This window comes from Zootermopsis nevadensis, unplaced genomic scaffold, assembly GCF_977971745.1.
Source record: "Zootermopsis nevadensis isolate Lab colony 2312 unplaced genomic scaffold, Znev_1.0 Znev_ptg000009l, whole genome shotgun sequence".
NCBI classification, from domain to species: domain Eukaryota; kingdom Metazoa; phylum Arthropoda; class Insecta; order Blattodea; family Termopsidae; genus Zootermopsis; species Zootermopsis nevadensis.
This window is the reverse complement of record NW_028259141.1, coordinates 4,441,164-4,458,976: the sequence shown is the minus strand read 5'-3', so window position 1 is coordinate 4,458,976 and position 17,813 is coordinate 4,441,164. Positions and strand designations below refer to the sequence as shown.

The 17,813-nt window shown below is 38.3% G+C and overlaps 1 protein-coding gene across 1 annotated transcript; it reads right to left on the bottom strand.

Annotated features, from left to right (window-relative positions):
• Window positions 1–247: 247 nt before the first annotated feature.
• Window positions 248–15,924, bottom strand: LOC110838314 (transmembrane protein 26). Its single transcript, XM_087345980.1, has 10 exons — window positions 15,731–15,924; window positions 9,819–9,978; window positions 9,637–9,745; window positions 9,092–9,317; window positions 5,622–5,816; window positions 5,016–5,163; window positions 4,379–4,530; window positions 3,083–3,211; window positions 1,503–1,649; window positions 248–799 (listed from the first exon to the last, which is right to left on the bottom strand). Exons 1-10 carry the CDS (start codon window positions 15,922–15,924, stop codon window positions 772–774), a joined length of 1,488 nt encoding a protein of 495 aa, XP_087202106.1. The 3' UTR covers window positions 248–771.
• Window positions 15,925–17,813: the final 1,889 nt, after the last annotated feature.

The window sequence follows — 17,813 nt, the reverse complement described above, 5'->3', positions numbered from 1 at the left end:
TTTGCATGGTTCTAGATTGTTTAGCAAGACCTGTCATGACCATAAACTGAAGGGCATTACTGTTCATTTCATATGTGACAATAACATACTAATACTGTTAGAGGTATACAGTAACATAATTCACTAGCAGTACAACCTCGATTGGCATGGATTCTTTTAATATTTTATGAAATTATTGGAAGTGATCACATAAACACATAAAAACTGGAAAATATTTCCTCAGAATAAGGTGAATAACCTGCATGTGCCTTTGAATATGTCACTTGCTATGGATGTGTAGTATATCAGTAAAACAATTTAACAGAAAAATTATTAGACTCTTTATAGTCATGAATGTGAGAATTAATGTTCAGAATTTCGCAGACAAGTTAAGTCATAGTTACAGAAATAAAAAAAACTGTGTCCTATTTTCTTAATATAACATTTTTATCTCGTTAAATTTGCTAAAAAATAAAAAAAAATTGTACAGGACAAAGTTAAGGAACTTAAATGATACGTATTTTATCATCATATTTTGAGGGATAACAAACCACTGTAATAAATTTGATTTTGTTAGAAAGAACATCTGTCTGCTGTTTGTGAGGGATAAATCAGGTAGCAGTAACTTGTAATGAATTACTAAGGATGAGTGATGTAAGGTGGATGTGATGGGGGCTTACTCCTTGCAATCACCACACCATCTGGTGATATCCCTCCATGGATCAGGAGCATGCACAGTGCAAGAATTAGTATAAATAGGAAGAACACCACACTAATGGCGGCCCTGCGTTGTCAGACTATCTCATCCTCTTCTTTATATCTGAAATATTTCAGTCATGTAACCGACAGAAATATATTGTCTTCATATTTTAATAAATCTATAAACTTAAGGTGGCACTCAGTTAATTTTTATTGGCCATGTGTGTCATCTTGTAGGTTTAGTTTTTCTGTAGCGTACCATTAAAAATTGAACACTGGGCTCATTTTAATATAGTAAATGATGGATTTAGTCCGGAGAGACAGCAATGAAAAGACCGGAAATAAAGTCTGGTTGGCAGCCCAATAGTATGGTGATTCAAATCATCTATTCCTATATAGTGAGAGGTTAATATTTCTAATGACTGTTCAAGAAATTAATTGACCATGAACATATTTTGTCACAATAAAAAAATGCTACTAATATCAGATTTTCAATATCTACAAAAATTTTTGCTATTCTAATATTAAGAGTCTGATATTACTATCATCCACTACATCAGCGGTTTCTTCCCTTTAATGACTCGTGAATTTATAATAGAGCAGTGGGCTTTCCAAGGACTAGTTCCTTACCTATTTCACATTATACAGCACAAATAATAGTCTACAAATTTAATTATAAAAAGCAAAAACATATTTGTTTACAGAATAAACTGGTATTAAAATCGAGGACATGTCATAATCAGCCATAACACATATTCACAATGAAATATTTGTGCGGAGGAAAATGAAGTAATTTTAAACATGCAAACAACTCCATCTCATACCTGATCCTGTCATTTTCTCTGGAAGCGTTTTCACCCTTCCCTTCTCGTCTGAATTTTCGCTGTGTGTGTGGTGATGTGTGATGATGCCTGTCATGTGATCTCTCACGATTTTCATGGCGGTTTGTGTGTGCTGGTCGCAAATCAATCCTGAAGAAAATTAGGCAAATGTTTGAGATCTGGTCTTAATAGTTTAACGAAATGTAAGAAGCAAGCTGCATAATATAGGGCAGTGGTCCCCAACCTTTTTGTGCCTACGGGCACATTTGAGAGTTTATGAGATCGTGGTGGGCACCAACCAATTAACAAAGCCAAATTTTCTTTTCTCTTGACAAATAAGATATGGACACCAAATAATATGCAAAACAACACGACGTTTAATGATACAGGAAACCATGCAATCAAAAATACGTAGTTTCATAAGTACAATTATTATTACTCAAGTGGGAAGTTAGTGTGCTGCATTTTATCGGTCAGTTTTTCAAATTTGGGAGTGTAGGATGATGTTGCTGCTCGCAAACAATCGTCAAGATGGGCGTCAGTAAGTCGAGATCTGCGCTATGATTTTATAATGTTCACGGTTGAACGGCCTTCATTATTCAGTATAACCTCTTTCCGTAACAACGCGGGCACCCAAGAAAAGACTTGGCGGGCGCCGCGTTGGGGACCACTGACATAGGGTCTTGTATTGTAATACCAATCTCATCTTCTTGTGATGCATCTTATTTTTACAAATGAGGTTTTGACATCCAGGCTGTTATAAAGTAACCATTTTACTGCGTTAAGTTGTTTGTGACATATAAATTTAGCCACTTTCTTTTCTTTATATAAAATTCATAGGATGAATACATCATGATAAGGTTTGTATGTCCTGCATATTTAATCACCAGAAGAACTGCACAGATATTGGCAAAGTTTGGTGCAGAGGGTCTACACTAAAAGTTGTTCAGAAAATGTTATTTCTTTTTTATATTTGTCCGCATCATGGAACTTAAATATATATGTATAAATTTTCTCATAAAAGGCTGTCAAACAAACAGTTTTTGCATGACATAAAATGCACATTTTATAAAGTTTTAAAACTTTAATGTGAAATATATTGACAGTTTATATTTAGTGAAATTCAATTAGAAATCTCAACAACAGGTCAATATTTAGCATTTATTTCAGTTTCAAGAGTGAAGCATCTGATGAACATAAAAGTAAATAAGAAATTTTAATATTTTTATGTCTCTTCTACATTAGACAACATTGCTGTTTAAGTAGATGGTTGTCTTCTAGGTCGTAGCATCACGTATTCTGGAGATGGCAAAGGCCTCTGAAACGTTGGTAAACTTCTACCAGAGTACAGATCACTACTACTCGTTGCCATGAGAACCTCAAATCCTACTTGCTGTCTTAAAGTTTATCAGTTTCCGAAATCTTAAGTCTGAAATGTTTTCCTACAGTACAACTTTTATCACTCATTTCTGCCGTGTGTTCAGCTCAAGATGAAAGAAAATGATTTCATCCGCTATTTTACATTTTGTCTTTTTAATTTGTTTATATCATTAAACGGCCAGTGTAATCAAACCAGACCACACCTGCTGGTCATCGTGGCCCGAGTTCGCTGCTTTCTGATGTCCTCCTTCATGGAGCCATGTGAACTGGATGCGGTGGAATAGCCTGTGTCCTGTCGGCACCTTCTCCCACTGCTTTTCTTGTCTGGAACTCTGTATATATACAAAATTTTGTGTTCAGACGACAACTAAGATCTTGTAACTGAATTTGAATGCCACTTTTATGGGCCATTTAGTGCTGATACATAAGATCTAGGTATTTACTAAAAAGTACAGAGTGAGCACAAAAGAACTTTACAGAAAACAAATATGATGTACTTGACACCCTCACCACTCAACAGAAAAACTCTCAAGTTTTGTTTCAAATGACCAGGTGATTGTTGTTTCTCACCTCTGCTAGAAGCCACTAGTTTTGATAATGGCTATCCTACAACACAGGAATTGGTGTGTTCTGCAGTTAATTAAGAAAGAGGCTCTAACAGCTGTGCAACATGCATTTCTCACACAATTTCACATGAAACCAAACAGTCGAGTATCCATTTATTCCTCGTACAAGAGATTCGATAAGGAAGGGTGCTTTTGCAAAGGCAAAAGCCGTGGCAGGACATTCTACTCAAAGTTTGGGACAAGTTAGATTATTGTCTCCACATCTATTGTGTGACTTGTGGAGCACATATTGAGTGTCTCTAAGTATGCTGAATTTGTTTTTTGTATAATTTTTAAAGTGTAATGTTCTTTGTGCTCACTTTGTATTTCACTGAGTAGAAGAAGGTGTATCTAGACACAGAGTCATTATAGGAGGGAAGAATAATGGGAATTTTAGTTTTATATGTTGGCAGTTTCTTGTTAATCATTGTTTCTGACAATCGGTTGGTTCGTGTTTATGTTATTTTGATAAGTTTTGCGTTTGCAAAAGTACGTTTTTGTACTTATTTCTTATTTTAGTTTTTTAAATTTTGTTCTGTTATCATGGCTTGATGTTATCATATTTCTTGCTCATAATCCAATAAGATCCTTTTTTTTCTTTTGTGAGGAATGCATAAACGTGTCAAGTGAAATAGACGTCTTTTGTTTTAATACATCATAATCTAATTTGTTTTAAGAAACTTAAATATACTGTTTTTTTTATAGACTACATCATTGCCAGCCCTTTTGGGCAGTGGGGAAGCAATAAAGTCAGCCAAAATGTGAAACTAATAACTTGTCTATATCTAGTTTTGAGGCTATGAGTTGGTGAACCTGTAATCTTGAATATCGTGCGTGTATTGTCACTAATATCGAAATGTATTGAGATACGAATTGTGTCTATGGAAGATTTACCTGGCTCGTTGCTTTCGTTTCGCATTTCGGACTTCTTGAACCTTGAGTTCCAGCTCTTCCTCAGACGGTTCAGGTACAGTTTCACTCCTGCTCGTGTCATTATCATCGTCATCATCATCATAAAATTCTTCTTGATCCGCTCGCCTGCCAAGCTGGAACAAGTTCCACAGGTCAGCTCCGTACACTTAACGACATGAAAGAAAATTTGCGTTTTAATACGGCAATACACGCCACAGTTTTAATCATTAGCTGTTTGATATAACGGACTGCACCAAAGATTCGGACAAGTAGTTACCAATCGTGCTTCGTATCCGGAGTGTCCCGATTTCAGATATCGGTCCGGACACCGGCTATCCTGGTTTAGTGTGGTTTTCTATAAAATGCAGAGACGACATCCATTCCGCGTTTAACCCTTTAAAGCCGAAGATCTTTTAAGTAATATTTAAGAATTTAGTCCGTTCCGCAAGTAAAACACCATACTTCAGCATTACAAAGGTAAGTCGGTTGATACAGTTAAGGTAAATAATCGCTGTTTATTCTGAGAATCATATAAAACAATAAATATAAACTGCAGAGTTAACTGATTGTTCATTGAAATTTGTCAACTGTTGCAAAATTCCCGTGTAAAGGCACTAACCTTGTAGCGCTCTGGGACGGGGTACACCTCGGACAGAGATATCACGGAGATGCCTTGTGTTTCATCCCTTTTTCGGGTAGTAACTCTCGCCTTTTTCTTTTTCTCCACTCTTTTCTGCTTCCTGGTTTCTGAATGCACCACGTACAGCCTGCAAAAATTTCGAACCGAGTTCAGTGAGCAGTGTGTCTCCACTTAACAGAAGGTTACTGAAGTTAAATTAATATTATGCGTTATCACCAAAGCTACTGAAATGGTAGCAGTGAGACTCCGTAGCGGAGTTTTCTTGTGTGCCCTGCCCGCTCCTGGCGAGCGTAAGCCTCTACTAGCTGGCTGTGCATTTTATCTGATAGGTGCTGCCGTGTTGCTGTGTTCCAATGTACTACTGAGACACTGAAATATGACGTAAGACTTCATTTTTTACTTTTTAAAAGTGCTGGCTGGGCTAACAATGCTAAAGACGTTGGCAAAATGTGTTGTTAACTTTATATCATAGGCTTATATAGAACTACGTTTGTTCGTTTGGGATGGTTCGTATAAAACATCGATGTTGCGCGAGAGAGACGTTGAACCTTCAGCTGTTGTCATTCCTAAAATTAGTTGGCTGACCTGTAGAGCTGCAGAACAATGACGAGTGTGTTCTTGCAGGTGAAGAACACGTTCATGTAGCTGATGATGCGGTAGTGTACAATGAGTAGCAGGCGGAACCCCAGAAATGGGGCGTCCTGCAATAAGATGTTGAGGACGATGCCCCACACGTCGATGGAGCAGCAACCAGCGCAGCAGTGCTGGCCAGCCCCGTCCCTGCAAGGTCGATTTTCATGAAACTAGGTAGGAACGTAATTGCTTAGATTTGAAGTTTTCACGGTGACGAAGATTAGCATTTATACCGGGGATACCAACATCGACATAAAATTCAACACTTTAAAAAGCGTCAAATAAAATATTTGGACTAAAGTGAATTGGATTATGCAGGGGATGAAACAATTACATATCGAGAAAATTCGTCAACTGTATGCCTAGTCTTTTATCGTGTTGTTAAATCATAACGGTTACGTTGCACTGTATAAGAAAAACAAGAAATGAGTATCGAAATTTGGTGGATAAACTTATTGGAATACCGAAAATGTAAGGAATAATAATATAAAATTCATTGTTAGTGATGAATAATGGGATTCAAATGCAGGAGTGTGTTGTAGCGGAGAAAAACATTGGATTGTGACACTAGATAATTGTTTAGATCAGGGTGGTCCAACTTTTTTCCTTTCTCAAGCCAGAATAGTTTTCCTCTTGGACCCAAGGGCCAAGAAACCCCTACTGTCAGTTTTTGGCATTGTCGTTATATTTAATAATACTTCTTCAGAGATGACAAATTACCATTGCATATTCCGAAATATAAATGTTATTTAAATGTGCACAAACTACTATGGAGTTGTATGTTATTTTAAATTTGCTCCTGCAACAGGTGGTGTCTGATACAGTAATAATTTGTAAAAGTAGAACGTACATCTTATGCTTTTAAAGTCAATGGCTTTAGGTGAGAGCACTGAGCAGAATGTTCTTTTACCAGTGACGGAATATCAACTTCTATTTTTGTTTTTACTAAACGAAGGGTTGATCTAACGCGTACCGACATGTGGCATTTGTACGTAAAGCAGCAGACGAGATGAGAATCACAATTTTTTTTTCCAAATCCGTAAGAGAAAATAAAATAAATTGGTTTGTGCTAACTAGTAACAAATTAACAAATATTTTCGCGGGCCGCCAGTTGGACCACGCTGGTTTATATATACAGAACGTTCACTGATAAAGTTGAACGCACTGTCAATTCTCGGCTCCCGGCAGAAACTGTGACAAGGTTTTCCTAATAGTTGGCCATTATCGGGAAAACCTTGTAGCTCTTGTCTGTAAGTCATGCAGTTCTAGCCAGTACCCTCAGAGTGACAGTTACGTTCATCTTTATCAGTGAACGCCCTGAAAACTGTGCATGTTATTGAACATTGTCATAAACAACATGGCGGATGAACCATTTTATCCAGTAGGTAAAAACTGGTGTGATAAGTCGTAACAGCAGACGAACGACCTAATTAATGGTTTATTGTATGATTGTTTAATTACACTATGTGTCTCCGAAAACCATCGTTTCATGATTTTAATAGACAGATTAATGAATTAATGTTTTTGCCACTGATGATGACCTCTTGAGGTCGAAACGCGTTTGGCACAGTGTTACTTTATGTGTAAACACTTTTGTTTGTGTGCATGATTTTATATATCAATACAATGGACGGTATGCAAGGTTTTAAGAAACAAAATGATTATGATGGAACTGAAACGTTCAGTTTGGAAGTTTTACCGAACACCTTTTTGAAGGGACATCAACAGCTGATTAAGAAGCATCGAAAATTTAATGAAAACAAACTTCTTTTTTAAAAAAGGAACTGTCAGGAATTACGTTTCGTGGATTTTGGTGTTCTGAAGGATAAACCGTTATGAATCTATAGGATTTGAGACTTTCGCGGCGAGTACAATGTTCTGATGATGGGGACAGAGTTTGTTCCCGAAACGTCGGTTTACTACAGTAACCAGTTGACGCGGCTGATTTCCCGAGAAGATTTTATTGATCGTTATGAATCTATATTTATTTTAACCAAAGTCTTTCTTTTCCGTCTGGAAAGGGTTTTAGAAACGACGGTGCAAGGACTACTTCGAAAGTTTTTCATAATTATTCAAAATATGTTTTGAGAGGCCGCGGCGATGCAGGTCTGGACCTTTTACATACTGGAATCGCGGGTTCGAAACCCACCTCAAGGCGTAAGAATAAAAAGTTTTGCGTACTATTGCGTATCACTTGGAAAGGGTCCAGTCCCTAATAACAGTGAAATTTTGATAATTTACAGTATAGTGAAGTATTTTTGTAGAATTTATCATCGCAAAGGCATGTGGTAGCCGGGTAGCTCAGTCAGGAGTGCGTCTCCCACCCCAGGCAGTTCCTTTATTCCTGTCTTTTGTGATTAAATTTGCCGTAGACCAATGGTTCTCAACCTGTGCCGCGAGGTTTCGAATGGAGGAATTATTACTTAAAATTGTGTATATTTTAGTAATTAGTTAAGGCATAACAATAAACTTTTATTTGAGACCTGGAAATGAATATTAGTGGCAATGGTGGTAGTAGTTACTGTTGGCGGTGTTACAATAGCCATGAAGATTCCTCACCCAACTCCTGGTCGCAAATGAATTCGTAAGGACTCTGCTAACAGGATCAACCACAGAGCGTAAATATTTACGTTTGTGTACAAAGGTTCTGTGTCGCTCAGTTCAGATACATGTTGTGTTGAGTGTAGTGATCGTTGTTGGAAATAATTTCCTTTTAAAAAATAATTATTAAAAGTTGTGCCCCTGAAAATTAACATTTGTTACAACAAAAACCTGACAGCAAAAAATAGGTGTACTCTTATTATAAACGTTAATTCTATGTTCTAATTCTAATGTGCAAAAAAAATCCAATCAGGCACCAAAAGGATGAGAACCACTGTATTACTGGATACTGGGAACGACCCGTTCTTCAAGTGCCTGAGCACTGCGGGTCCCAACTTTATCGTTGATTTTGATCTATAGACATTCGGTTGGACTCCTTGGATGAGGGATCGGCCCTTCGCAAGGTCTCTACCTGTACACAGGATAGCACAACACAGAAAAACGCAGGCAAACATCCATGGCTTGAGTGGGATTCGAACCCACGGTCCCAGCGACCAAGCGGCACAAGGCCCACGTCTCAGACCGCGCGGCCACTTCTGACCCCCACGACTGTATTACACCGTAATATTTACTTCATGTCTTATTATAACCTCTTTATGACATAATTTGGTTTCGGTAGCTTATCATATTCCAGCAGGAAAGGTATTTTTTCTGAAGACAGAAGCACAGCCAGGCCCCGAAACGTAGTGGTCTTATTTCAGAATACTGAAGGATGGATGAACTTCAGAAAACTAAAAACATTGAAAATTCGCTTTTGTTGTGTTTGGAAATCCAGAATCCTACGACGAAATGAAACGTAATTTCTTGACCGCCGGACTCACGAAATGTTTGTGGTCGTGGAGAGCCTCCCCTTGCGACTCTTGGTAGCCGTCAGCACTACAGTGAACTGCAATAGGCTCCAGGACCAGATGGCCAGCGTCAACAACACCAGGATCGGCTCCTGCGCTATTTTCTCGTCCTTGAAAGAGTCGAAGAACTCGATTATGTCGGCGGCGGTGCCGATGTACACTAGCAGTAGCTGGGACAGTTGGTCTCTCGTCAGGTCCCCTGAGGAAACATTTCACGGATTTGCAGAAAACTGATTTCAGATGCATGTAAAGATTGTACTGATTAGATTATCTGGTTTTAAGATCTGAGACTTCCAAGGCGGCGAGGATGATAATGATGATGATTATATTCTTCAGGAGTTTTGTGTAGACTCATTAGTAGATGTCATCTTTTCGGAGAAACATACTGTCTACATCTTCAGACCTGAAACGTTGGCACTACCGACGAGTCTACACGGCTTCAAAACCAAGAAGAACAACATTAGATTATCTGTTTATTTGACTAATCCGTTATAATTTGCGTATTATAAAGGAATCACCTTTAGGTAGCATCCAGCGTCCTATGATGAGGATTAACATGAGAAACTGTTCGATGACGGTGACCCACGTTTCCGTGTCGATCTGAAGATCGTGAGGTAGCAGGTGACCCTGCAAAGATCATTCAGTAACACCAACGGAATGTTAAAAGTATCTTAACCACTTCAGTACTATATGCACTGACCCCCATGATCTTGTCGAGGCCCCTCAGGTCGTCGATCGAGAAGGCGGTGATGTTTTTGGCCTCTTCTCGGGCTCGGAGTCTTCGATCGACCTTGTCCAACTCCAGCAACCAGATGGCAGGAACGACACTGGACAAATATAGGAAGACGCTGGGACAGAACCTGTCTCAAACAGACGAATACATCAGATTGGCAGTTCATCTTATGAACCTGTTACAAACACAGCAGAACGAATACAACATTACGACAATAAAATAAGACGTTCTGTGTGTGGACTTGTCACTATTAACCTCAACAACAGAAGCTGGATATAATAAAATGCAGAACAGAGATAATAAGAGAATTATTCGTTTCCGTACGTGTTTCAAAACGATTGTTATAACATCATAATGATTGCGACTTATAATAATCGATTGACACTTCGAGTAACAGACGAAGCACGTTGCGAGCCAATAAAGAAACAAGCGAAATGCGCTATGGCGTGCTGGAAGGAGGGGGAACTCAGGCCCCGAATCTCAGAGGACTTCCTTCTGTTTTATGGCAAAATTAACTGGAAATATAATAAAAATGTTGTCAGCACACATTGGAAATATCAATCATAGAAATCTGGAGAAAAAGAAACACAGACACACGAATGAATGTTGAAGGATGGGAACTATCGTGGTAAGATGGCTTCAAGATTGTTTATAATTCTTTTGAAATTTAAATTATTCATAACGAATGTGCCAACGCGTATGTTGTATTTACTCCTATAAAAATTAATGCAATAGACGACATCTAAAATCTTTGAAACTACCTTTGTTCCAATTTCGTACTTTTATGGCAATTACAGCTATAAACGGGAGGTTATCTTGACGCAAAATATCTGGGAACCTGAGCTATGTCATAGTAAGAGGGATAGGGAGGATAATAAGGGCAAGGGGAGAATAAGACGCCTTATGTGCTATCATTTTACTAGCGTATTTATGACGGTCAACGAATCTCGAAGATATCTTGCGACAACTGTATTTTTGAGTTATTCTGAAAGACCATGTACCACGTGGAAATGCTGTCTGTGTTTGGGATGGTCACCGCGGTGACAGGTGGGCTCTGACCCTTGGCGTCGAGGGGATCTTTATGACCACCAGAGAGAGTTTTCTCCAAACGCTTGTTTAATATAATTGGATAATCGACAAGAGTATATATGAAGTTGAAGGACAAGCCCCTTATTTTATGCAAAGTGAAGGAAAATATGGCTGACAATCATTTATACTATTCAATTGTATGACGTGGAAATTTGGGTTTATGACAGGGGTGTACATAACAATGTAATTTGTTTCCAGCTTATTATTACAAAGAGAATAACGCATTTGTCCACATATCGTCGTATACCAAATTCTTACCACGGATAACCGACTCATTTCCAAGTAATTTACGAGTAGATTTTTTTTTGCACAAATTAATTTTATTATATATCAGATTTCAATACACACCCCATTTCTTGGCTTAAGCGATCTGTTGACTCATTGGTAGATGCTAATGTTTCGGAGAAATGTATCGTCTCCAACTCTGAACATCGAAACAACATATTTCACCTAAACATTGACAACTACTGACGAATCTATAAACGTCGCCAAAAACAACATCGTGACGAATTATAATTTTTTTTGACTTTACATGGGCATAGTATTTTATTTTATAAACCTTTTTCTATTTATCTATTTCAGCCTGGACATTGTAAGCGTTTAGTAGGCTTTTCAATGGTTATCCAGGTTTCTGTCTTCGACAGGGCTGTAGGCAACAAATGTGTAATGTTTTTAATTATTCTAACATTAAGATTTCTGTCTTCTGGGTTGTTGCGCTGTGTAGTCTGGTCGATGTTAACCAACGTTTCAGAGGTCATACTGCCTCCATCATCAGGGCGATGAGTATGAAGATTTCTGTCTTCTGGGTTGTTGCGCTGTGTAGTCTGGTCGATGTTTACCAACGTTTCAGAGGTCATACTGCCTCCGTCATCAGGGCGATGAAGATTTCTGTCTTCTGGGTTGTTTGCGCTGTGTAGTCTGGTCGATGTTTACCAACGTTTCAGAGGTCATACTGCCTCCGTCATCAGGGCGATGAAGATTTCTCTCTTCTGGGTTGTTGCGCTGTGTAGTCTGGTCGATGTTAACCAACGTTTCAGAGGTCATACTGCCTCCATCATCAGGGCGATGAGTATGAAGATTTCTGTCTTCTGGGTTGTTGCGCTGTGTAGTCTGGTAGATGTTTACCAACGTTTCAGAGGTCATACTGCCTCCGTCATCAGGGCGATGAGTATGAAGATTTCTGTCTTCTGGGTTGTTGCGCTGTGTAGTCTGGTCGATGTTATACAACGTTTCAGAGGTCATACTATCTCCGTCATCAGGGCGATGAGTATGAAGATTTCTGTCTTCTGGGTTGTTGCGCTGTGTAGTCTGGTCGATGTTAACCAACGTTTCAGAGGTCATACTGCCTCCGTCATCAGGGCGATGAGTATGAAGATTTCTGTCTTCTGGGTTGTTGCGCTGTGTAGTCTGGTCGATGTTAACCAACGTTTCAGAGGTCATACTGCCTCCATCATCAGGGCGATGAGTATGAAGATTTCTGTCTTCTGGGTTGTTGCGCTGTGTAGTCTGGTCGATGTTAACCAAAGTTTCGGAGGTCATACTGCCTCCATCATCAGGGCGATGAGTATGAAGATTTCTGTCTTCTGGGTTGTTGCGCTGTGTAGTCTGGTCGATGTTAACCAACGTTTCAGAGGTCATACTGCCTCCATCATCAGGGCGATGAGTATGAAGATTTCTGTCTTCTGGGTTGTTGCGCTGTGTAGTCTGGTCGATGTTTACCAACGTTTCAGAGGTCATACTGCCTCCGTCATCAGGGCGATGAAGATTTCTCTCTTCTGGGTTGTTGCGCTGTGTAGTCTGGTCGATGTTAACCAACGTTTCAGAGGTCATACTGCCTCCGTCATCAGGGCGATGAGTATGAAGATTTCTGTCTTCTGGGTTGTTGCGCTGTGTAGTCTGGTCGATGTTAACCAACGTTTCAGAGGTCATACTGCCTCCGTCATCAGGGCGATGAGTATGAAGATTTCTGTCTTCTGGGTTGTTGCGCTGTGTAGTCTGGTCGATGTTAACCAACGTTTCAGAGGTCATACTGCCTCCATCATCAGGGCGATGAGTATGAAGATTTCTGTCTTCTGGGTTGTTGCGCTGTGTAGTCTGGTCGATGTTAACCAATGTTTCAGAGGTCATACTGCCTCCGTCATCAGGGCGATGAAGATTTCCGTCTTCTGGGTTGTTGCGCTGTGTAGTCTGGTCGATGTTTACCAACGTTTCAGAGGTCACACTGCCTCCGTCATCAGGGTGATTCTTAGTATGAAGATTTCTGTCTTCTGGGTTGTTGCGCTGTGTAGTGTGGTAGATGTTTACCAACGTTTCAGAGGTCATACTGCCTCACTGAATGAACTCATCGCCCTGATGACGGAGGCAGTATGACCTCAGAAACGTTGATTAACATCGACCAGACTACACAGCGCAACAACCCAGAAGACAGAAATCTTCATACTCACCGCTGTGAAAACCTCAAATCTTACATATTCTAACATTGTTTAATCTCTTCTGTTCAACATTTCTAAGCGCAGTGGTACCTATATGTACCACCTGCTTTAACATTCAATAACACTGCATTTTTTCCACATTGTGTACTGTTGTGGGTTTTATGTAATTCTCAGATTAAATATCGATTTTTTCCTTCTTTAAACAGCGTTGACCAATTCTGTCTTGCAACAGAAACCTGTTGTATTTTGTTTGAGCTAAAAACTGAATTTTTAAATACTATATCGATGAAATTTGGTCTTAACGCCCTGTAGCATGAAACGTTTGAAAAGCCTTAACGAAAATTTAAATTTTTTCTCCCTGTCTTCGTAGTTTGACGTTTTAAAAGTCAATCGAATGCTTGTAATGTATTTCAGCCTCTGGCCATGTTAATGTTAGATTATTATTTGGGTGTCCTTCAGTGACAGAACTTGCTGAAGTAATTTCATTAAAATAAACTAATTGCTTCATAATTTATTGAAGGTCCAGAGAAATACATATGTTGGCGAAAGAATCCTTCGTTCTTATTGGCGAAAAAGACAAAGGAAGTTTGCGGTACTTAGGTTGTAGTTTACTTTTCTGTACAGTCCAGGCTTTCTTACCAAGCTTTATGGATTCGACCGATCGCTCGTCCTTTGTTTGTAGTGACATCATATGTAATGCACATCGGATGCCTTCCTTAAGGGTCTGTCAGTGATTGATAGGGTTAGGAATCACGACTACGAAGTTCCGACTAACTTCATCATTGCAGGCTGAAGAACGTCTCAAGTAAATGCCTCATGCTTTAGAAAAACATAAGATGTTTCACCGAAAAACATGTTATATTTTGCTTTGTGTAGTGTAATAATTAGGCACAATATTGTCAACGACAATTTGTTGAAGCATATTTTATTCTAAAATTATTTGTTATCAGGACTTTTTCCATTGTTTTTTGTTTAAAATGCAATATATCGTCGTCAGAACCCTTTAGAAATGAATTATATTTTATTCTATTTATCGGTTTTCTGATGAGCTTATAAATTGTTAATTTGTGAAAAGTTATTCATAAACTAGCAATAAGCTGAAAACTGTCGCCATATTAGTATTATTAAACATGTAAATAAAGAATAAAAAGAATGTTTCAAACATCGTCCAATTTGCATAAAGCCCTTGAATTCTGCATTAAATAGAATTTTGTTGGTCAAGAATATCTGTCGACCTGGATTGATTTCAATCGCTGGAGGCCTGCAAATATTGTAGACTTGAAGGGAATTAGCAAGGAAATTTGCAGTAATCTCTCTTCGTAATGAGATACAGAACGAAATTTTTTAAGGCATTTTTAAAATATATAAAACTTTCGTAGCCTTAAACAGATATGACCTTCGTTGTACACGTCGAAAATATAAATACAGATAAACGTTCTTTTGTTGACACAATATAGGTATCTCTGTTTACGCCGCCTAAACTCAATAATGTGAACTAGTCTTGAGTCTAACAATGAAACCACTCAGATTTCGTTTATCGATCCCGATAAAGATGATCGATTGGATGAGTCTCGATACACCCGAACTGGGTCTCAGAGTAGCTATCGAAGTCTTGTATTTAAGTTGCCTTTTGTGTGAAAACGCTGACTCCTATTGTGATATCGTAATGGGCTATGTTCCGGTTGCTTCACGCAAACGATATTATCGATTTTGATATTAACTTTATCTCCGATTTGACTGGATTTTATAATTGTGTTGGCCTTCATGTTATTCATACACACATCACGACAAGTCTTCAAAGTCAACGAATTTGTTGTGGATTGTAAGGTCTAGGATCCGCGCGTAAAACCTTCCCCGATTTGTGGCATATTTTCTTTGCATAAAGACGGCTCTAGTGACTGGATCATGGGGTTAGAACCGTTTCATCTTGCGTGGAAGAATACCATTACCGTATTAAGGAAACATATATCAGGGCATAATAATTTAGTCAGATTTTTGCATAATTGCACGAATCCACAAACATCACTTCGAGAAAATTAACAAAAAAAAAAACATTATATGAAACACTGTTTATTTATTCCCCAATAATAATTGGGGTTATCATTTTAATACATTGCGGGTTTCAGTAGTTTCTTTATGGTAAAAATTTAGACAAATACCTGGTACTTAGATGACAGGACTTATGTCTTTTTCATAGGAAACAGACGATAGAAAAAAATACCCATGAGTCTAGGACTCATGTCGTTTAAGGTAAACAGGTTCGATACATATGGCACACGTCTGTAGGTAGTTTATGTGTTGTCAGTAAGGCGCTGAGGTGTCAGTATCCAGCGTGCGTGTAGTGTCTTCGTTACTCACCATTTCCACTCCTGACTGTCCTTGATGGTTAGAGTGAAGACGCCTTCGAAGACCAGCAGGAGGATGGGTGCCGACAAGTACCAATAGAAAGGATTCTTCTTGAAGTTTGTCACTTGCCAGATGGCGATGAAGCCGTGCGTCCCGAATACGAGACGCGTCAGAATGGCTTTGCAGGTCGCTACCAGCTTCGCCATCTGAAATGCAACTTTCATGCCAAAAACATCTCCTAATGGTGAGCCCCGTTTTCTCTGAAGTCCAAACGGTACAAATATTACATTTAATGTAAAAACGCTCTTAGTCTACCAAAATGTTTTGTGTCTGTATGTGTTTATTACAAGAAGTACATCAAATGAACGTCGCCCTCGGTGGACTAGTGGTTAGCGTGCTCGCCCAAGGTTCGCGGGTTCAATCCCGGCCGAAGTCGTTGAATTTTTAAGGGTGATAAAAGTCCGTAGCACAACTTTCTTTAAGGCGTGTAAATGAACTTTACGTGCATGATACGAGATGTTTCGTAAGCAAAATTCAGCGGTCATTTCTCACCCAAGTCTCTCCTGATTAATTGCTAGATGGCTCTGGCAGTCAAATAAGGACTGAGTAGAAATTGTGCAGAGTCAGTGGGCTGGTCACTCACTACTCATAAATGCACACTTCAAGACCAAGAAACCTCCATAAAGGAGGCGGCGAAAACCTACAACAGGGTTGTAGAGCCGAGAAACAACATCAAATGAACGCAGAACGGGAAGTATTGTCTGTCTGTATGTTTCATTTGTAGAACTAGTCGATAGATTTCTATGAAATTTGGCATTAAGATAAGGACTAAAAGTTGTCCAATCGGGAGATGTTGATCTTGGAGCATAAGGTCTGTCGGTTTATCACGATGCACATATTGGGCTTAAAAACATTTCTCAAAACGGAGTCACAGTATAGACACAACTGAAAATAAAGATCTCATTAAGACCCACAACTCTTGTTTGACAGATATTAAGATTTGCTACAACTATATGCAAAGAAAAAATAAATTATGCTCTGTAGGATTTGAGGTTATGACGGCGGCCTCAGTTTAGATCAAGGTCTTCTGGTTCTATTTGGTTGTATACCAACTTTTCGGAGGAACGTCTTCAACCCAAAAGCTAGAGACAATAGGCTATATTCCTTCGAAATGTTTTCACTGCGTTCAGTTCTTGACATTTATTACAGTCGCACGTGGAAATTGATTAGTTCCTTATAAATTCGACCGGTTCTCAGTTTAATGCAATTTTTAAATAACAGGGCAGTTCTCACTGTTTAATGTGATAGGTCTAATTATATTATATTGAGCTTCGTAAAAATATATTTAAATCTGAAGTAAAAGAATATGGCGGCCAATAAGATATACAAAATAGGAAAGGTAACTAATTTTATGGAAGAAAAATCTTCTTTATATTATAATAGTTGCTCAGCATGTCAATAGTTTCAACGTCTTTTATGGTATAATTTCGTACCCGTTTTTACGAGGCAAAATTTTGTGGTGTGTCATGTATCTTCGACAAATTAGGTTAAGCCGTGGGTGAAAAAATGTTGCCTAGATCATGACAGTGATACATTGATGGCGTCAAGGAATTTATTTTTATATAAATTTTATTACAGAAGTATTTGTTCGAAAATATATTACAATTTAAATAAAAAAATCTAAGCTAATAAGAATTCAATTCAATTCAATTAATTTATTTACGTGTTTGCCAACAGCAAGAAGCCAATAACAGGCAAACACTGATAAATATACAATAATAATGAAATAATAAAGAAAATATTACAAAGAGAGATTAATTAAACTTATACATGTACAGTATTGAATATAACAGCCAATTACAGGGAAGCCCCAAAAAAAGAAACAAATTTATACACAAAAAAATAAATGAAGAAATATAAATAAAAACAAATAATCCAATATAATATAATAATAATATTTTACCATTGATTAATAATTTTGTCCAGCTGGATTGTATAAATTATACACTGTGCGACGTAAAGGAACTCCATATATTTATGTATTCATGCGTTATGTTCTCATTTATCCACACATACATTTGTTCATAATTTAGTC

Bases quoted from the DNA above. Each gene is read 5' to 3' on its own strand.
- LOC110838314 (XM_087345980.1), bottom strand. From the start codon at position 15,924: ATGGCGAAGCTGGTAGCGACCTGCAAAGCCATTCTGACGCGTCTCGTA. The intron at 9,979-15,730 runs GTGAGTAACGAA...TGTTTGAGACAG, and splicing joins GACAGTCAGGAGTGGAAATG to GTTCTGTCCCAGCGTCTTCC. The intron at 9,318-9,636 runs GTGATTCCTTTA...ATGTTTCCTCAG, and splicing joins ACGCTGGATGCTACCTAAAG to GGGACCTGACGAGAGACCAA.